The sequence below is a fragment of the Leptosomus discolor genome, unplaced genomic scaffold (assembly GCF_034619465.1).
Source record: "Leptosomus discolor isolate bLepDis1 unplaced genomic scaffold, bLepDis1.hap2 HAP2_SCAFFOLD_86, whole genome shotgun sequence".
In the NCBI taxonomy this organism is placed as follows: domain Eukaryota; kingdom Metazoa; phylum Chordata; class Aves; order Leptosomiformes; family Leptosomidae; genus Leptosomus; species Leptosomus discolor.
In genome coordinates, this window is record NW_028237836.1 from 62525 (window position 1) to 83713 (window position 21189).

At 49.6% G+C, this 21189-nt stretch overlaps 2 protein-coding genes across 2 annotated transcripts in view; both read left to right on the forward strand.

Annotated features, from left to right (window-relative positions):
* Positions 1-21189, forward strand: part of LOC147412689 (serine/threonine-protein kinase PAK 3-like) — a 245863-nt gene that overhangs the window by 12158 nt on the left and 212516 nt on the right. Inside the window, exons 10-11 of the mRNA XM_086481113.1 lie at positions 740-865; positions 1846-2002. Coding sequence (XP_086337239.1) covers positions 740-865; positions 1846-2002 — 283 coding nt within the window. The remainder of the gene's footprint in view (positions 1-739; positions 866-1845; positions 2003-21189) is intronic.
* On the forward strand, positions 2757-19025 carry LOC147412690 (serine/threonine-protein kinase PAK 3-like; the record flags this gene model as incomplete). Its single annotated transcript, XM_086481117.1, has 7 exons — positions 2757-2790; positions 7928-7943; positions 12145-12262; positions 13111-13210; positions 13647-13843; positions 17288-17425; positions 18969-19025. Coding segments are annotated over exons 1-7 (660 nt in total), but the record flags the coding sequence as incomplete, so codon positions are not given.

The window sequence follows — 21189 nt, forward strand, 5'->3', positions numbered from 1 at the left end:
TATCATTCACAACAGTATTCAGTACTGTCTAATTAATCCATTTTAATTTTTAACAACTTAGTGTCGATTTCTGTTACTTGTTATGATTTCTCCTTAGTACAGCTGGATGTGGAGCTGAATATAGATAAGGTTAGAATTGATACGTAAGTGACTGGAACCATTGCAAGAAAGTTTGAAATAATCCTCCACTCTAATGAATACTGGATTGCATAGCAATCCCAGAGATGTAGTCATGCCCTCCCCGTGAATATTGACCAGCTTTAGTAGTGTTGATGTGAGTGGACTGAATAGCAAATGACTGAACGGGGATTTGGCCTTTATTTTCGAGTATCAAGCACCTTAATTTGAGGTTTGGGATTACACAGCAGAGAGCGTGTCTAACAAAATGAAAGTCATCTTTGAATAGTCACACTTCAGATTTTCAATTGATGCCACTTTCATCATCTTGCTAAAACACACCTTTAAAATGAAGTTTGGGGTTCAGCAGAGCACCGTAAGCCTTCCCCATGGCTTTTCCCGTGGGTACGGGTGCATTGGCAGATGCTGTGGCAGTTTGCTCTAGCAGACGTAGGCAGTGGTGAGACAGTCCAGACGGGAGCTTTCAAAAGTTACTGACTCAGAGAATGCTGGTTGGATGTCACAGTGCAGGGAAAAGCAGACTCAAGTGTGGTGTGATTATCAAACCTCCCAAGTGCCAGAATGGGGACTGTCACTCACGCTGCTGGCTGTCTGTCCACAGAGCACAAAACCAGCCTCACAACCCCCACCAGCTCCCTCTGTTTCTGAAGGAGAGGATGAAGGTGATGAAGAAGAGGAAAACAAACCTCCCCCTGTTATCGCCCCGTGGCCTGAACATACAAAACCAGTAAGTCCCAGCTTTGGTCAGCACTGCAGCGGGTGTCATTCAGAGCTACATGTTTCGGATCAGACAGCATTTGCCGTCCACGGATGAACGGGCTGGAGTCCTACCGTGACCCAGTGCTTCACCCACGTCACCGACACCAGGAAAGTGTGCCTTGAACTTTCCCATGTAATCATGAGTTTCCTGTGATTCTGAGAGGGACCGTGTGTTCATCAGTATCAGATAAGAGGCAGCACTGTGTCTGTTAATGCCAGCGGTGTCAACGTGAGCAGCTCTGCCCAAAGTGCCTGTATGGGCTCTCTGGCATCAGCGGAGAGAGCGGTCATCAGACACAGTCCACCCCCTTGCGGGATCCTTAGGAGAAAGTGTCCCCTGGAGGTAGCCGTCGCTCTCCGCAGGCTGTACAAGTAGGTAAATGAAGAGCTTAGGCTGCCCCCTTAGCTTTTCCATGGCTGCAGTTTGGTGAGGAGAATCCTGCACAGCTCTGCCTTGTGAAGAGAAGGGAGGTCTCTGAAGGACTGGAACGCAGTTCCTCGTGGCCACTCCCTACGGCTTGAAATCCTGATGAGAAGTCAGTTCCACCGTTGTGATCAGAAAAGGGAGATGCTTCCTGCTTCTGTTCAGACACTTGCGTAGCAGCTAAAGAGTCGTGTCGTTACCCGAGAAAACACACGAGCATCAAGGCACAAGGCTCTGGGGCCCTGGACAGACCTATTTCTGTATCCTTGCACCACAGTAAATTCATTGTTTGAGGCATCTTTTCAGAAAATCAATGAAAATTGAAAAAGAAACTGACCATGAACTTGTGTAAAGCCAGCCTTTCACTTTTGTCTGTTGAGGTTGAGAAGGGGAGAGCAAACCCAAACATTTTAAGAGCCCTGGATGGGGCAGACAGCATCTTCCTAAGGGTTTGCATTTGAAACACGATCTCAGGGGCATCTCTGCAAGCTGCTTTTCTGACGCAAAATACTTTCTCGTCACAGACCTACACCCGCTCTGTAATTGAACCTGCGGCTGCACCAGCACCAGCTGAAGGAGCCACCACTCGCCAGCCTGAAAACTCAAATGCTTTGTACAGAGACACGGACCGGTGGCGAAAGAAACCCGAAATGAGCGATGAGGAGATCCTAGAGAAACTGAGTATGTGTTCTGTATTTCTTGTCTGATAAAGCAGTGTGTGCTCTACGCGTGTCTCGGGGTTACAGGTGCTCAGTGTTCATCCTCAGTTCAGTGTCGCAGCGTCCCGACTCCCTACACGAACTGTGACTGTGCTGAAGAGGAAGCGAGAGAGCGCTCTGGGTGTTCCTTGTGCCGCCGAGGGCAGCTGTGACGCGGTTGGATTTGCCTGAGCTGCCTTCTCCGCTGAAGGCAGAAGCAGAGATTGTTTCTGGTTGAGCAGAAGGCTGTGACCTCCTGACTGGCCTAGCGAACACCTGTGTGCTAATGGCCAAATGGACCAGAAGATTTGGGTTCCTGAGTGATCTTTAGACTCCTGATTCTCGGCAGTCATTGGAGCCAAATATACTTTGCAGAAATCTGTTGGGCTGTTGGTTTGGGATTGCTTTGCTTTGTGGTTTTGTTGGGTTTGGTTTCTTTTTTAACCCATAGACAACCACAGCACTAAGCTGATTCTTTCAGCCTCAAGGAGCTCTCCTGCCCCAGATACTCCATTGGTGACATTTTTATGCCTGCTGTTACTACTACTGCTTCTACTAATAGATGGGAGTTCATTTTCATAAGAATTCTCTGTTTTTGTCAGAGAGAACTCCTTTGAAAGAACATCAGTTGGCACTGTGGATAGAGAGGAGGAGGTGTTTTCAATGTGCCCCAACAGAAAAAAGAAAAAACTTTTATAACAATCCTTGTTTTATTTCTTAGCTTTATGCTTCTAAAGATGTACCCGAGACACATCTGCGTGGCTCGATCAGGTAAAACTGCACTGCAGGCGTGTCTCAGGAGGCAGCCTGCAGCACATCCACTGTATATCCTTCCGATACGGGGCACTTTGTCATAGCTCATTCCCAGCCAGTTCATACCATTAGAATCCTGACCGTTGGCCCCAACCCCTGGCTAGGCCCTACTCTAGGAAAAGACACCAAGCCCTTTGTGATTCTGCAGTACAAGAGCTTAATCTGCTTCTTGCACTTCATAACGGCCAGTGCTGTGTTCTCAGGTGGAAACTTGTTGGGTCCATAGCACAGCCCAGTTTACTCTGTGTCTGCTGTTGACTGTTAGGACAGCAAGTGGATGGAGCTACACCTCCTCGTGTGTGATCTCAAAGCCAACACCATTCTGTCTGTAACGGGGACAACAGCTTGTAAAGGGGTGCAGTCTGGCTGTGGCTTCTTCACAGCGGCTGTCAGTGCTCGTCCTTGTGCTGTACCACCCTTTCTGTCGCACCTGCCCTGCCGCTGATGGCTGGTGTGACTGCAGAGGCTGAAGCCTTCCTCAGCTGGGAGATTTCAGCTGCTCCTGTAGAGTTCTCTGCACCCTTAGCAGGTTGACAGGACTCTCAAGAACTGAATCTCAGTGCCATGAGGGAGTATCCAAGGTCTCAGTTCAATAGCTTTAGCTGAGGGCACAATGAAGTAAATTCCAGGGCAGAGGGTTCCTTGCAGGTATGTTAGCTTATAAAGGGAGGAATTAGAGCATCTTCAACAGAGGCTAAATGTTTGAGGCAGGCTTTGCAAAACAGTGTTAGCAGGGGGTGTAGCCGGTGGTGGGGTTGCCCCGTCGTCTTGCCGTGCTGGCAGGCAGGATTCCTGGCTAGGCATCCAGTCAGATGCCCATGTGGATGCTGAAGCCCTCTGCTCCAGAGAAAAGGCCTGGACAGGGGAGGGAGGTGTTTGTTCCTACTTCCAGTGAATGGTGCATCACCTGGTTTTGCTTTGGATGCACAGGTGAACAAAGAAGCCTGTGTTTGTGTTGGTGATACAGGAATATTGCCAGATGGGTCAAACAAAATACACTGTGAAACACTGAAAGTCTTCCTCCTGAACTAAGATTCTTCAAGTATTTCAGTGATGTACGTTGCAAGTGAAACCTTGAGAAGTCATTTGCATTGAGTGATCACCTTCATTGTTTGTATTTTATCTGGGAAACTACCGGACCAGAGAAAGCAGTATGTTTTTTTTCAGTTATTCCTTCAGATTAGTGTAGCAGATCTTGGCTCTTTCACTCAACACAAACATGGCACCCTAATGACTGCTTGCTCTCCTCGCCGTTCAGACCGCCTGCAACTCCGAGTGGGCCAGAAGCCGTCAGGCAGCGCACGCTTCCCTGTTGGCCTTCAGTGGCAGCTGAGCTTTTTTCTGTGTAGCTCCCTATTAATATTTTCGATATATCTTCGGTTATAAAATATATTTTCTATATGTCCCTCTATCAATTCCCCCCTTTTCTGTTAAGTGAATTCTTTTACTTGGCTATTCTGGTTGGTATAATGCTTCGTACATTGAAGTTATTCTTCTAACTATACGCCAAACCCACATATATAGGGTCCCTACTAGAAATAATAAAATAGCGGTAGCTATCAACAACACTACTATTGGATGCATTAGGAGGTTGAAAAAGTCCAGTGTCTGAAGGTGACCACCCAAAAAGTGTATCCCACCATTTGTGTTCTCCATCCTTTTTGACCCTTTTCAAGACCCTACTTATCTCATTTGCCTCATGATGAACAGTTATTAGAGTTTCCTTTCCATTATTCTTGGCTTCCTCTAATATCTGCATTAAGTCTGGGTGTTTCAACAACCTTTTTGTCACTGCTAAATCCATCCCTGTAGGTGTGGGTTCTAGTTCAGAAATTAGTGTATAGTTTGATCTCAGGATTTGATGAGAAACCACAGGAGCAAAGTAGCTAAAGTCACATCCTGTGATGGTGGTAAAATTACAAATACAGAAGTTCGAGTGATTCCTGGTGTCTATTTCTACTCCTTCTACAGACACAAAGCGACATGTTGTTCTTAAACAAGCACAACCTTTTCCTGCATAGACAACAAGATTTCAATGGTAATCTTATTTCACCACGTGCCCAGACCCAGGTTACAAAGACAGGTTGTGTTAGAGTAAAATTATGCCAACAATCCAAGATACTGCAAGGCTTTCTATTTGTTGTGTTTGTTATTATATTGGATACAGCTATCTGGTTTGCCCTTTTGTAGGAAGTTCCGTTAATTCCTCGGCATCCTACGCTTATGTTTTGACCCAGCATTCCCTGCAGTTGAGGCATCATTCTCTGAAGGTCTGTGCTCCAATAATTTTTGGGGTACACTTCATTTTTATGCATAACCACGGTGGCAAGGCTTAAGCTTTTTCTATCAGAGAGCGATCCCATATCCCCAGTATATTCAATATGAGCTTGGGTCCATGGCCATTCTGGGGTGTTGCTGTTCGACCCTTGGGTTACGATAACTACAAATACAACAATTTTCCTGACTAAATCTTGGCAGGCCGAGTTACTAAACACTTCTGGCTGCAATATACTCATTTTGCTCGGCAAAGCTTTAGTTTCAGTTCATCCTCACCCTGTGTTACTTTCCAAGGAGTTTTAGGAGCTTTCTTCACTCAGGAGTGGTGAATCCAGGCGCTTTGTTCCCTGATCTTGATTGCCGTGAAAGAGGTAAGAAGCACTTGGTATGGTCCTTCCCACTGTGGCTCCACAGTTTTCTCTGTAAGAGACTTAACATACACCTAGTCTCCAGGTTGTATGTTATGCACTGACCCACCCAAACCCCTGCATCGGGTTCCAAACACCTGTTTTTCAATTTTACGAAGCTGTTTCCCTAATGCCACCATATAGGAAGTCATCAATTCTTCACCAACTTGTGAAGAGGTTCCCTTTTGTACCCCATAGGGTCGCCCATATAGGATTTCAAATGGGCTTAGCCCTTCTTTAGCTCGGGGTCTAGTTCGTATCCGTAGCATTGCTAGGGGTAGAGATTGTGGCCAGGCCCGATTGGTTTCTTGTCCTAATGTAACAATCTGTTGTTTAATCAAGTGATTCATGTTCTCCACCTGGCCACTGGATTGTGGCCGGTATGGAGTGTGTAGTTGCCAATCTGTCCCTAGATGGTGGCTTATTTTTGGCACAACTTTGGAGATGAAGTGCTGCCCTCTATCTGAGGACATCACCGCTGGGACTCCAAACCTGGGTATGATTTCTTGTAGCAACACCTTGGTCACCTCTCGAGCTTTAGCTGTTCTGCATGGGAAGGCTTCTGGCCAGCCTGAAAAGGTATCAGTTGGTACAAGCAAGTATTTATACCCCCCTTTTCTAGGAAGTTCTGAGAAATCAGTTTGCCAATGTTGTCCCGGACAATTCCCTTTCCCAATTTGGCCCATTTCTGGTTTTGGGACAATTTTTGGATTAGTCTGGAGGCAAAGGTCACATTGCTGAGTCGCTTGTCTGAGAGTGATGTATAAATATCGAGCTGTCCCGTGTCTGATAAGGTATTTGTGTAATGCCTCCGCCCCCCAGTGTCCCTTCTTGTGTTCCTCCCGGACCAATGGCCAAACCGTATAAGAGGGGACTATGAGTTTCCCATGTGATGTTACAGCCTACCCATCCTCATTGTCTGTTCCTTCCAAATCTGTGATTAACTTTCGATCCTCCTTAGTGTATTCTGGCTTACCTTCTAGGGTTATCTGTCCGTCTGGGACTAGTGCTCCCTCTACCTGTACTGTTTCTTTAACTGCCTGTTTTGCCTCTCTGTCCGCCAGTTCGTTTCCTCTTTCCAATTCAGTGCTCGCTTTCTGGTGTGCCCTGATGTGCATAAATGCCACTTTTTCAGGAAGTTGGATTGCATTCAAAAGTCTTAAAATTTCCTTTGCGTGCTTGATAGTCTTTCCTTGGGAGTTCAACAGTCCTCGCTCCTTCCAAATTGCTCCGTGGGCATCTACCACTCCAAAGGTGTATTTAGAATCAGTCCAAGTATTCACAGCCTTTCCTTCGGCCCTCTCCAGGGCCCGAGTGAGGGCTATGATCTCGGCCTTTTGTGCTGAAGTGTCAGCCGGTAGTGGTCCAGATTCTATTACCTTTTCAGCAGTGGTGATGGCGTACCCAGAATGTCATTTTCCGCCGAGGATATAGCTGCTCCCATCTGTGAACCAGTGCTCTACCCCATCCATGGGGGTATCCTTTAGGTCCATGCGGCTAGAGTACGTGGTCTCAATCGTCTCGAGGCAGTCGTGGTCCACTGGTTCTCCAGCCTTCCCACTAAGAAATGAAGCTGGGTTGACAATGTTAGTGGTCACAATCTCAACATCATCCTGCTCGACCATGATAGCTTGATATTTCAGGAATCTCTGTGGGGAAAGCCAATGTCCCCCTTTCACTTCAAGGACTGTAGACACTGTGTGAGATAGGAAACCAGTCATTTTCTGACCCAGGGTAGACTTCTGAGGTTCCTGGACATTCAGGATGACTGCTGCTACCGCCCTTAGGCAGCCAGGCCACCCTTTGGCAGCAGCGTCCAATTGTTTGGAGAAGTACGCCACAGCTCGTCTGTATGGTCCCAGGTCTTGTGCCAGTACTCCTAACGCTATTCCCTGCTTTTCATGGGAAAATAGGAGAAATGGTCTACTCACATCAGGGAGTCCCAGTGCAGGTGCTGACATCAGGGCCTTCTTCAGCTGATGGAATGCCCGATCTGACTCAGCATCCCATTGGAGGTGACTTTGACTGGATTTTATCAGGGAATACAGTGGTTTGGCCAGCAGGCCATAGTCACGTATCCAGAGCTGGCACCACGCTGTCATTGCCAGGAAGGTCCGCAGTTCTTTTACAGTCTGTGGCCGAGGGGTCTGGCATAGGGCTTCTTTCCGGGCTTGCCCCAAGGACCGTTGCCCTGCACTGATCTCAGAACCCTAAGTATGTAACCTGCTGCAAAGTCACTTGTGCCTTGTTTGGGACACTCGGTACCCCTGAAGCCCAAGAAAAGTTAATAAACTTACAGTCCAGGTGACACAGGCTTCTCTGGTTTTAGTTGCAATGAGGATGTCATCCACGTATTGTAGTATTTTTCCTTCTTCCAATGGTGGTTCCCGTAATCCCAAATCTTTCGCTAGTTGGTTCCCAAAGATGGTAGGGCTGTTCTTGAAACCTTGTCGCAACACTGTCCTTGTGAGCTGGGTCTTCCGACCGCTCTTAGGGTTTTCCCACTTGAATGCAAAACTTTTCTGACTGGCTTCATGGAGAGGGAGGCAAAAGAAGGCATCTTTTACTTCTAAAACTGTAAACCAAATTAAATCAGGGGTTAAGGTGATTAGCAAGGTATGTGGATTGGCAACCCCGGGGTATAGAACCCCTGTTATTTTGTTAATGGCCCTCAGATCTTGGACTATTCGATAGGACCCATCTGGTTTTCGGACCGGGAGAATGGGGGTATTGAACTCCAATTCACATTCCCTCAATAAGCCCAGTTCTAGGAATCGCTCTATTTTCAGGTGAATCCCTTCCCTGTCTTCTTTCTTTAGTGGGTATTGTTTGATTCTTACCGCTCTCTGTCCATCCTTCAAATTTCTTATTATTGGTTGGGCATTCTTGGCACGTCCTGGGGCATCAGTCACCCAAACCCCGGGGCAGACCTGATTAATGATCTCCTCGTCGATTTGTCCTTCTATGGGAATATTCACCAAAGACAAGCTCATTATTTGTACATATTGATCATCATTTACCTCCAGAGTAATCTCACCCTTTTTGAATTTTATCGTGGCCTCCAGCTGTTCCAATAGGTCTTTTCCCAACAGGGAATTCGGTGAATTTGGCATAGACAAAAATTTATGGATGCCTACCTGCTTGACCAGTTTATATTTTAATGGTTCATAAAAATAAGCTTTTTCACTCTGGCCAGTTGCTCCCTTTACCATGACATAGTCATTTCCTAAAGGCATTAAAGCTTGATTCAAAACTGAGTATGTTGCCCCCGTATCAACTAGAAACTCCATTTTTTTTTTCTTTGTTTTTCTCCTCATTTCGTTGTAATCAATGGATCCTCTAATCAGTCCATTACATGTGCGATCGTTTTTCTTGGGTTATCCCGCCACCTATTGTTCCCCTGACGCTGGCGCTCCGGACATTCCCTTTTCCAGAGACCAGTTTTTTTACATATAGCACATTGATCCCTGCTCAGGGGCGCCGGTCCACGTCTCATCCTGGATTTAGGTTTCCATTCTCTCTCTTCTCTAACTACTGCCACCAATTTGCCTAGACTCTGCTTATAATTGTCCTCTCTGTTGCTAAACACCCTCCAAGCCTCTTCCAATAACACTTCCAAGTTTCGACTATTTGGTGGACGTAATTTTTGTCATTTACGTCTGATATCATTCTGAGATTGTCCTAGAAATAGGGATACCAGATGTTGTATTCCCACTGCTGACCCGGGGTCCAGTGGTGTATGACAACACATCGTGTCCCTTAGTCTATCCAGAAATTTGGAAGGGGACTCCGAGGGACCTTGTTTCACTGCATATAGCACTGCTCGATTTATAGGGTTTGGAATTGCCTTCTCCATTCCTTTCACTACCCATCCTTGGTCTGCTCGTAATGTATCCACATCAGCTGATCGATTAGGGTCCCAGTTTGGGTCCTGCAAGGGGAAGTATTCTTTAACATCACCCCTTTTTATCTCATAATATTCTTTTGCCAAATCCCCGGCAGTTTTTATAACCAACTGTGTTTCTGTTTCGGTTAAGCAGTCCAATAACAGTTACATGTCATTGCAATCGGGGCTGTACTGTTTTATTATAAACTGGAGAGTTTGAGTAACGCCTACTGGGTCACTGCGATATTTTTGGGCAGCATCTTTCCATTCCTTCAGCTCGTTACCAGAGAATGGTATTTTGACTTTTCCTGTTTCTCCATCCGGTCCAACTGCGTCCTGGAGAGGAGCCTGGAGAACTGTTTCTGTTATCTGCCTTCCCCGGGTTCGGGAAGATATCGGGCTATCTGGTGGGGAGGAGGGAGGATGTGGAGGGGTACGGACCCTTTCTAAGTTCTCATCTCGCCCTTGTGGCTGCTGAGGGGGCCTAAATAGGTCACTTAGATCTTGTTCTGATCCACGGTTAGTTTGACTTCTCTCTGTACACCTTTGGCCAATGCTACAAGCCGAACAGCACCTTTTAATTTATTTTTGTTGTTGTTTTTGTTTTCTTTTTCTAATGCAAGGACAATGGGTTCTCGGGGGGGTACTAATCTGCAGTCCCTTTGCCACTCAGGATTGTCCCGGAGAACAAAGAACATATCAGCGTATGTTACTTCATCCCATTTCCCTTCTCTCCTCAGAAACAACATTAACTGCAAGAGCGTGTTATAGTCTAACGTGCCGCCTTCCTTAGGCCATTTTGCCCCATCTTCCAGCTTATAAAGCGGCCACCATTGATTGCAATACTTAATTAACTCTTTCTTCTTTTCTGTGCCCCCTTGTCCTGCTCTGTCTTTCCAATGTGTCAGAACACATCCTAAAGGGGATTTTTCATGAGGTTTACTCTTTCCTCCCCCCATCTTTTGTTTTTCAAACCCGAACCCTTCGCTTATCTTTTCCTTCCTTCTCCGCACAACTCTACTTTCCACGGACCAACATTACTACTTATCAATATCCACGTGTTACACAGACGTATCAAGGATGGGCACGGCACTCCTTATTCATACTTCAAGTTATTACACTCGCTTCGCTCTTCTCCGGCCGCCTCAGTCGCCCCAGCTCGGAACCGCGGATAGAGCTCCTCACTCACTTCGTACGTCTCACTCACTCATACACTCAGAATGTCCGGACAGTTTTGATAGTAACGACAGGAATTGTAATTGCAGGAAGCTTCAACTAACATATAAAGCCATTCACAAACGACTCATGTTGATCCCCAGGCAAATCATACAATTACCTCCCCTTTTGTTGCCAGGTGATGGAGTCCACCTACTCATCCAGGGCACAGGCAAACCGACTTCCCTGGACAAGAGTCATAACCAACATCCCCTGGCAAGATTGTGGGGTTTAAGTTTAGTTATTTAGCCTTCCCAGTGAACACCCTTCTAAGCAGCTGCAAATATTGGAAAGATGACATGATCGTGAGAGGCCCGCTTACCCTTCTCCTGCTTCTTATATACCAGTCATTAGCAGGTCCGTCCTGGCTCCTGATGTTGGGATGCAGCGGCAACCTCGGATTTGCTCGATCTACTGCCAAGATCGCTAGCGGCCGCCCTATCAGTCAGCAAATCCCCCTGTTACCATGCAGGGTACCCTCCTCCCATACGGGGACTATGCTGCACGCCAGATGTCTCTGCTCGATTTACCAGCTGCCCCGGCCACGCGTACGACTTACAGGCCCCTCTCACAAAACATACCGTTTGATCCGCGGCTTCAGGAGGTTGTTGTCTGCTCCCGCGGTGAGCGGCTGGCAGCGGAGGCTCCTCCGAGGAAAGTGCTTGGGGTGCGCCCGGGGGCGTCCGCTCCCCAGGCGATCCCACAGCCGAGCAGAGAGCCTTCTGGCTGGCTCGCCAAAACTGACGTAGGGAAAAGACTTTACAACCCGAAAGGTTACACAGTAGGTGTGTTTATTGCGCGCAGATGCACGGGGGATCGCTCCACCACAAACGTGCATCCCCACCGTGGCCGCTTCTCCAGTATTTATCCAGTTAAAACATCACCTATTTCGAAACGCCTAGACATATTCATGACCTGTCCCCAAAAAGGCCATTCCTTCCTGTCACTTGTCATTTCCATAATCTCCGCCTCGGGCTCCTCCTCAGGGCGCTTGCGCAGTTCCTCCTGGTGGTCCTGGGCAGGGGTCTTCAGGGATGAAGGCCGTAGTTCTTCCTCGCTCTGTACTACTCCCCTCTCCCCTGGAAGCTCTAATTTGGCTGAGCTTGCAGTCCCAGACTGGTTTCAGCCTGGTCTGTCCCTGTGTGCACATCTGGCTGTCTCCTTTTTGTTCTTGGTTAGAGATGGATGTTAGCGAGCCCTCCTTAGCTCTTATCTCCTCCTGCCTTTGACGCCTTTGAGCCATGAATTACGTCCTTGTTTCTGTCTTTTCTGTTTCCCTTATCAGCATCTTTCTTGAGCAGTTTGCAGGAGTTAGTGACTAATTGCTTACTTGCATGCGTGTTAGTTCTGGGATGCAAGTTTTAATAGGTTTAGCTTTGTTTTCCTATGTAGCTCCCTATTAATATTTTCGATATATCTTGGGTTATACAATATATTTTCTATGTGGCCCCCTATCACCAGCTGTCTTTTCCATGAGGTAATTTAGCTGTGCCTGTTCATCTCAGTGCCCTTGTTTTCTTCTTTCAGCTACCTGGTCGGTGATGAGCTCCGGGTGGTGATGGAATACATGGCCGGAGGCGCTTTAACCGAAGATGTTACCCAGTTTTGTATGGAGGAAGGGCAGCTGGCAGCTGTCTGTAGGGAGGTGAGGGATCCCGCGTGTGCTTCCTCTCCCTTGGACGGGATGGTACTGGTGAACAGGTGGCAAGAACAGGAGGGATTTCATCTTGAGAGCTTTGTTTCTGCCTTGCTTTATGATATGGAGAAGAAAGGACACCTTAAGTGAACTGCCTGACAGTGTCACTGCACTTTCTGTACTCTGTGATTACACTCTTAAACACCGTTATTGCATTACATTTTTTTACTTTTTTTTTTTAAGTTTGACTCTTCTCAACTTTTCCTCTTTAAACACGTGCCTGGAGCATGTCTGTACTGCATTCCTTGCCTGTAAAAGCAAACATGCTGGTGGCAGAATTTTAAAAGAACAGCAAGGCAAAGGAGAGACTCATTTGTCAGAGTCTCAGCTTAAAAGGATAGCATTCCACCCAAAATGGTGTTTGCTCCTGAAAAATGACTAAGGTGCTATTTCCAAATCTGCTGTAGAGCCTGACAATAAAGTCTTTGTCCTGCAACCTCCCACCCAACAGTGATCTACTTCACACGGAAGGAAGGGACTTTCTCATTTCTGGCAAAGGATACTTTGTCATATGGATGGACATAGCACACTGATTGCGGCAGCAGCCATCCTGCCTGTGCTTTCAGGGGCTAGTCTGTGACAGTAATGGACATTTCTCTTCCCAAACCTGATATGCCTTCATTTGGAAAGTTGTTACTTTAATAGTGTTGAAGCAGCAAGCTATTCCTCTTGACAGTGCAATATTCAGGCATTGCTCGCAATTCATCTGGAAATTCAATGTTTTAGAGGCGTTTCATTCTTGAGTGATGAAATCTGGTCATTAATTTTTACCCTCATGTTTCCTTTTTACCTATCAGTGCCTGCAAGCCCTGGATTTCCTTCATTCAAAGCAAGTGATTCACAGGGACATCAAAAGCGACAACATTCTGCTTGCAGTGGATGGGACTGTCAAATTGGGTAGGTATTCTTGGTCAGGCACAGCCTTCCCAGACTGTGGCATGGGGCTGCTTTTGACTGACAGCCAGTTCCCCAGAAGGGATTCCTGTGGCAGTGCGCTGACCACTGCTGCCAGCTCCGAGCACAGTTCCAACCTACAGAGAGGCACAGAAAGGAGAAAGGTGTGAAGAGTGTCTTGGGTTTGTGTGTGGCCCTTCCAGAGGGAGGGAGTTACAGTCTAACGGTTCAAGTCAACAGAAGCCACTGCAGGGAACTTGAGGGGTGGGTTTTAATTGGCCAATTCAACAATATTTCCGTGGCTACAGCACTGAGCAAACAGAGCACAGCCGCTTTTCCAGATAGATTCCACACCATGTTCTCGGGCATAGAGTGGGGATTTCTTTTGCTCGCTTTCCTAATTCGAGCTGCCTTTAACACCACTTGTTTTCCTCCTCAGCTGATTTTGGCGTCTGTGCTCGGCTCAGCCCTGAGCAGAGTCGACGGAGCACAGTGGTCGGGTCTCCAGACTGGCTGGCACCAGAAGTGGTGAGGAAAGAAGCCTACGGCCCCAAGGTGGACATCTGGTCCCTTGGGGTCGTGGCAATAGAGATGGCGGAAGGACAGCCTCCTTTTATTGATGAAGATCCTCTCAGGGTAGGGTGTACATAAAATCAGATACCGGTGTCTTTCAAATCTATCCCGTTAATCCCCCGTGAGGCAAAACCCCAGCCGCATCAGCTGGAACCAGTTCCCCCATGGCCCGCTTCTAAAGCTGTCACTGCAGCACAGCAGCATCTCCTGTAGCTTTGGTGACGTCAAGGGGAAGACTTCCAAAGAGACGTGACTTGTAGCCAGGTCAGAGATGTGCCATCTCTGCCTTCAACTGGGCTTGAAATACCTTGTATGCTTTTTGAAATCTCTTTGAGCTGTATCTCTGAGTGACAGCGATTTTTCAGCGGCAAGTTTCTCCAGTTGGCGACTTTTTCTGAAAAGCATTCCAGCTGTGTCTGCAGGCAGAGAAGTCTTCTCAAAGTCGGATCAGTGCCGATGGCTCACCTGAGCCTTTCAGGTAAGCAGTGTCGCTGCTTGTACAAATGCCATAATTACTCATTAGCAAATGACTTTCTAAAAATGTGTTTTAGCACAGAAACTTGGAGTAAACAAATGTATTCTTAATGTTTTGAGGTTTTCTGTTTCATCCTCATTCCTTAAAATGAAATGACCAGCTCTTATCCCAAATGAGTGTGTGATAGTGAAGGCGTGTATACCAAGATAAAACCTCATGACTGGTAGCTGGAACAAAGTTAGGTGCTGCACAGTGAATTCCTGAGAGGGATGCAGGAATGTATGAGGAAATTAATTGTGACCATGTGTATAGATAGATCATTTGTGTTAAGGCTGGAATTGAAATAGAGCATGACATGTAGCTTTTCCCATAGCAATAAGGCTGTGCTCTCTCTGGTCTATGGCACCCAGACTGTGTGCTGCAGGCCGAGAGAAGAAACAGCAGAAGGGTCAAGACATACCCCCAGGGAGGCTACTTAAGAAAGGAATACAACAACTACACCAGTGTCAGTCCTCCGCTCTGCTTGAACAAAGATTCCTGAGTTTTCTTGGAAGGCTTGTTTTGGTTTGGTAGGTGCCCGGGGTTGTTGGTTCCAGTGCACACAGGAGGAGCGGTGTGCACTGTGCCACCTCCTGAGGGGGGAGAAGAAGTAAAGAGGTTTGGGTTCAGCCTGATGCTGAGTCAGCTGAGTGCACCGCAGCTGGCAGGGTGGCAGTAGGCCTGTGTCCCTGGTTTGCAGGCTGAAAATTCCCAGCTTCCTTAACCTCAAAGGTTGCTTAGGGCTCCTGGAGAAGCCTCGGGTCAACTGTGAGGCAGGGAACTGGATTTTTTCTCTCTGATCAAATTCACATTCAGCCATTCCTGCCCTTGCCCAGATTATTTGAGATGCTCTTTTTCTCCCTACATGCCTCATCTGCTGCGGGAGTTGAGATCAGCTTGAGCACTCAGAGCTTCACGGTGTCTTCAGGTGCCTGAGTAAAACTGCAGGAGGTTAAAATCAGGCACCTGGAGTTGGTCCCACCTGTGTTCACTTCCTGGGCTCTTGGGCAGGGGCTGTTGCCCCTGAGCTGGGAACAGTGAACAGCTTGTGATGGACCGCCTGAAGTTCCCCAGTTCCCAGCTGGTTTTATGAAAGTGAATCAGCCCCAACAGGGACAGGATCCCTCTGCTGTTGTGTGTGGAATCACAGAGTGCAGCGAGAGCTCTCAGCTGCATCCAAACAGGAGAGCTGATAAGCAAGACCCGTCTTTACAGGTCAGGTTTTTAGCTGATGGCACACAGTAGCTGTTGGGTTTAATAGTCACATTTAGACCCCATCCAGGGAGTTCTGCGAAGCCTGGAAACCAAAGGATGTTCTTTCACATTTTCGTGAATGCTTGTTTTAACAGTGCAAGGCACGCAGCAGCTTCCGTTCCTGACAGGAGTTGAAATACCTACATGTACTCTAAGGGCATTAAAGGATCGTTGATCATAGAGTTAACACCAGTCTGAATGTAGATATGATTGTTGTTTTCCACGTGTAGAGCAAATGCATCCCCTGTTGCTCACGTTCTTTCCAGCCGATGCAGAACTCACAGGAATGAACCATTTTCCAGCCAAGAGTGGCCTGGATATTTCTGTGACAGTGTTTGTTTTCTCTCACTGGGATTTCCTTCCACCAGGCATATGTCTGGGGCCTGAGGGACAAATATTGGTGCGATAAACGTCCTTTGAAACGCTGGTTGGACCTCCCCAGTTTCAGTTTTAAAAATACCCAACAAACCAAATCCTAGGCATTCCTGTTTCACAGCCAGGCGAATGTAGCCGGAATAAAATTCCCAAGGCTGGCATGGGTGCTGTGTTCCTTTACCGCAGGAGAACGGACGTCCCTGGGGCAGCACCATTTAACCGCAGTGAGGACAGGCCCTCCGGCTCACCGCTGTGCCCGGTGCCTGAGGGCAGCTGCAGATGGGTGGAACAAGGCTGATTTTGTGACACTTCTCTTGTGGGAAAAGTAGAGAAACTTCCTTTTATTGTTTTTCCTCTAGGATAGTTCATTTGCCTTTTTAGGCCTGGAAATTTTCCTCTACCTTTAAGAGGATAAGAGCAAAGTCCCTTTGGCCACCGTCTCTTTAAATGCCAGTAGCGCAGAGCTGTTCTTGTCATGGCGGACATTTGTATGGAAGACTCCTAGGCCTATTTCTATTATTATTGCTGTATATTTGGGACATATTCTGCAAGTTTAGGTTCAAACAGTTCAAAACATTTGTCTTGCCATTCTGAAGAACGTCTTACAAAAGCAGAATGAACTCATCTGTCCAGCTTCGCAGCGTGTTAGACCTTGGTTCCAAGTGAACTGCCCCGGATAATGCTCGCCCCATGTTTTGCAAAATTACGTTCTAATTCCTTGGCATGAGGTCTGTCAGGAAGACTTGCTGATCTGGAATTTGGAGACTGCTGAAAGACAGAGTTGCGGGTGGCTCCTGTCTGCCCAGTTATGTGTTTTCTTCATAATATATTTGTGCAAACAGCTAACGTGTCTGTGTTGAAAATGAGGTTCGAAATGTTTCTGTTTAGCCAAGGAATAAGCTGATGGATCTACTTTTTTATCCTCTAGTTACCATTTTTATCTAGAACAGAGGGAAAATCTGGACTACCTTTGTTTTAAGGAAGCTGTACTTTAGGGAGCAGTGAGCACTGCAGGGATGCATTTTATGTCCGAATCCTTTGAAATAATACAGCTGGACCAAGTTCACTCTTTAAAATAGCCAGGAAAGCTGGTGTCGATGCACAGAGAAGCCAAATGTGCTTTTGCTGATGGAGTTCCTCCTAACTAGGTCAGCCACTGCAATCAGCTGTCGAGGCAAGATCACGTTGACGTTGGAGTAGCTGTGGCTGCATCAGAGGTTTTTTGTAGGTAGAGAAAAATCATCTCTAACCCTCTGCCAGGGAGGAAACTGGCACTGGAGGCTGGACCTTAAAAAATGGGCTCTCTGTGAGCAGTTCTGGGTAAGAATGAAACAGGTGGAGTCTTGTGTTTCTTGTCACTCTAGACGATGGATCTGATAGCGACCAACGGGACACCAGAGCTGCAGAACCCCGAGCAACTGTCCGCTGAGTTTCAGGCCTTTTGGAGCTGCTGCCTGGAGGTGGACGTGGGCAGGCGAGGGTCTGCCCAGGACCTTCTGCAGGTAAAACGCGAAGCGGCTGCAGGTGAAAGAGCTGCGCTGTGTCCTGGTTTTGTCATCAGCTGAACTCGAAGGCATCAGATGGAGCCCCCTCGTGTTAGTCTCCACTCTTGGTGCTTTTCAGCTGAAAAATCAGTGGAATCCTACAGTGGTTTGGGCTGGAAGGGACCATTAGAGGCCATCCAGTCCAGCCCCCCTGCAGTGAGCAGGGACATCTTTAGCTGCATCAGGTTGCTCAGAGATGCATCCAGCCTGACCTTGGATGTCTCCAGGGATGGGGCTTCTGCCACCTCTCTGGGCAGCCTGTGCCTGTGTTTCACCACCCTCAGCGTAAAAAATTTCTTCCTTATATCTAGTCCTAATCTGGCCTCTTTAGTTTAAAACCGTTACCCCTTGTCCTATTGCAACAGGCCCTGCTAAAAAGTCTGTCCCCATCTTTCTTCTAGGCCCCCTTTAAGCACTGGAAGGGTGCTAGAAGGTCTTCCCGGAGCCTTCTCCTCTCCAGGCTGAACAACCCCAACTCGCTCAGCTTGTGCTCACAGGGGAGGTGTTCCATCCCTCTGGTCATTTTCGTGGCCCTCTTTTGTGTTTTGGTAGGAAGTTCAGGTTTACAGGGTGGCAAAATAACTGCAGTGGAACGATAGCAGGTGCAGAGGCCTGAAATGGGGTTGGGGACTGGTGTATGCCGAGAGATGAGCAGGGAGGAACGCGGTGAAGTCAGTCCCAGCCAAGCGGACAGAGGTTTGGCGGTGGGAAGGAAGGGGCTGCGGGTGCTCCCTGTGAGCATCAGAGGGGCCCCGGCTTGTCCCTCCTGCCCCACTTGTGGAGGTTTCTGCCAGCGAAACGGGGATGGCTGAGCAGGACTTGTCACAGCTCCTTCTGTTGCCTGGCATAGTCGAGTAGATGAAAACTGCTGCAGGTTTGGTGCTAGGTTTTGTGGCAGATAGGGGGTGGCACCGTGTGCCCCTTGGCTGTCTCTGCTGTGAAGGTGCCAGCCAGTGCAGGAGGGGAAGGACATGGGGTGGTGGACACTGCTGTCCCTGCAACCCAGATCTGAGTGCATCAGCGCTCTGTCTCTTGTCTCCCTGCTCTTCTCTCAACCTCAGTGGCCTTCAGAAGAACACGTGGGCCTAAATATTGCTGGGATAAACATGTCCTAGAGGAACTGGAGTTCCTTGAGGTGTGGCTTGTGCCCCTCATCTTTTCTGAGCACTAAAAGAGCCCGTGTCTGTAGCAAACAGGAACCTAAGTGAGCATTTTGAGGTTCCTGAGAGGAACAAGGCCCTGGGACAGCAAGTAGCATTCCCAGAGCACTGGCAGGGCAAAATTGCCAGCAAGCTGAAGACACCTTGATAAATGGATTAATCGAATGACGGGCCATGTTGGCCTGGGATAGCAAGGGACTGGAATTGCAGACGCAGGTGCAGGTGGTCCCCTAAGTCCCATTTCTGCATATTGCTGGTAACCAGCAGAACACTGCTTGAGCCCGTCAGTAACTGAGTTTGGAAAGTAATGGTTCATTTCTTTTTTTTTTTCCTTTGGGCAGCATCCATTTTTAAAGAAAGCCCAGCCTCTGCCGCTGCCAGCCACGGGGCCTGCACGCCCTCATCCCACAGGCAGAGTGTTCAGCAGGGGTTTGTCAGGGCTGTCCGATCCCAGCTTCCGCCTCCCCTCCTGCTTGGAAACCCCCCGTATTGCTGACACCCCCACCTCCACCCCCCCTTGAGAGGCCACCGTGCCCCACGCCCAGAAACGGCGGCTCTGTGACATCAGCCCCAGGGCCAAGGCCATCAGAGGCAGCGAGACTGCTGCGGGCAGTACGTCGGCGGCTGCGCTGGAGGCAACAAGACCTCGTTCTTGCAGCTGACGCGTGCCGCTGGCAGCGATGAAAGTGCTCGCCCTCCTCGTCCTGCTGGCCGTGTGCCGGCCTGCGCACAGCATGTGGGACAGCTGTGGGTAAGTGGGCCGAGGCTCTGGGAGGGAGCTCGGGCAGCCCTTGATGGGCTTCACTGGAGGGGGCCCGCGCGGCCCCTGTGGCCACTCCACAGCTTCCCAAACTCCCTGTGGGAGCCTCAGCTCCTTGCCAGCACCCAGGCTGCTGGCACAACCCGTCTACGGGGCTACAGCGGACAGAGGGCTGGAGGCACAGCCACGGGGTTCCCTGGCCCTGCCGTCCGTGCAGCCCCTCGGGGGGAGGGAAGACGGCTGACCTTCAGCCTCAACAGCAGCACAGCCATCCAGCAGCACACTCATGAGTTTCTTCTTACACCAGGACCTGCGGGCTCCGGCCCATGGCGGCTCGCTACGGCATGTCGCGCGTCGTGGGTGGCACGGGTGCCCAGCCAGGGGCCTGGCCCTGGATCGTCAGCATCCAGAGCCCCTGGGGCCACGTGTGTGGAGGGTCCCTCATCAGCCCGCAGTGGGTCCTCACAGCAGCCCACTGCTTCAACGCGGCCAGGTAAGGAGGAGCAGGGAAGGGGGCTATCCCCACAGCACCAGCAGGCGCCCCGTCCGCAGCCCCACGAGCTCCTGCCATCCCGCTGCCTTGCAGTATGCCCGGTGCCAGGGCACTGGCGAGCCCAGCTGAGAGACTGCTCCGCAGAAGGCTGGGCTCGTGCCACCGCTTCCTAGCAGCCTCCAGCTCCACGTTCCTGGTGCCCAAGGCATGCTAGGGCAGTGGCACCCTCCGCAGCGCTGCTTTCCTCCCTGCCTTGGGAAGCAGAAGGCAGGGAACCACGGGGCTGCTGCAGCACGTGGCTCCGCTCCCTCTGAGGCCTCTCTGCATCTGCCTTCCAGTTACCTCACCATGTGGCGTGTGGTGATCGGGGCCACCCACTTGGCTCAGCCGGGCCCTGAGACCCAAGTGCGCGGTATTTATCGGCTGATACTTCATGAACACTACGATAACGTCACGGAGAGGAACGACATCGCCTTGCTGGAACTGGACCAGCCTGTCCAGTGCGGCTACTACGTACAGCTGGCCTGCGTGCCCGACGCCTCGCTGAGAGTGTCAGAGCTGACGAGCTGCTACGTCAGCGGTTGGGGTGCCACCATGGCAAGATGTGAGTTCCCAAAGAGTATTCCTGTGCCGAGGGTAAGCTCGGCACGCTGGGGAGGCGGGCTGGGCTTCTGGGCAGCGGTGGCGGCGAAAACCAGAGTCGGGCTGCGGGGACGTACGGCCACGGAGAGATGGGCCCGAGCCATTAGCCAAAGCGAGATGGAAGGGCAAGCCCGGCACAAGGCCTCTGCAGGGGCAAAGGCGAGCCCTAGGGAAGGGCTTCGCCCACACAGGGGAGGAGAAGTGGGAACAGAAGGGCTGCTGGCTGCTAACTCCTTCCTGTGCTCACAGCTGGAGGATCGACTGCTGTCCTGCAGGAGGCCCAGGTCCACCTCATTGATGTCAAGGTCTGCAACAGCAGCCGCTGGTACAGAGGGGCCGTCCACCCCCACAACGTGTGTGCCGGCTATCCGCAGGGCGGCATCGACACCTGCCAGGTAGGAGCGTGCTCCGCGCCAGCCCCCAGCAGCACAGGCAGCCCTGTCGCCAGCGCCCAAACGTCCCCCGGCGCGTGTTGCGCCTGCCGAGTTGCCCTCCTGCCGCTGGGTCCCCACCGCTGTCGGGGCTTGCCTCCCCTTCCCCGTCTGCAGGCCCTTGCCCAGCACCCCTCTTGTCCCACAGCCCCGGCACTCTGCCCAGAAAGGCCACCCAGTGCTCTTGCCCCAGCCCAGAGGTCTGCATCCCAGTCCTGGAACGTCCCCCTTCCACA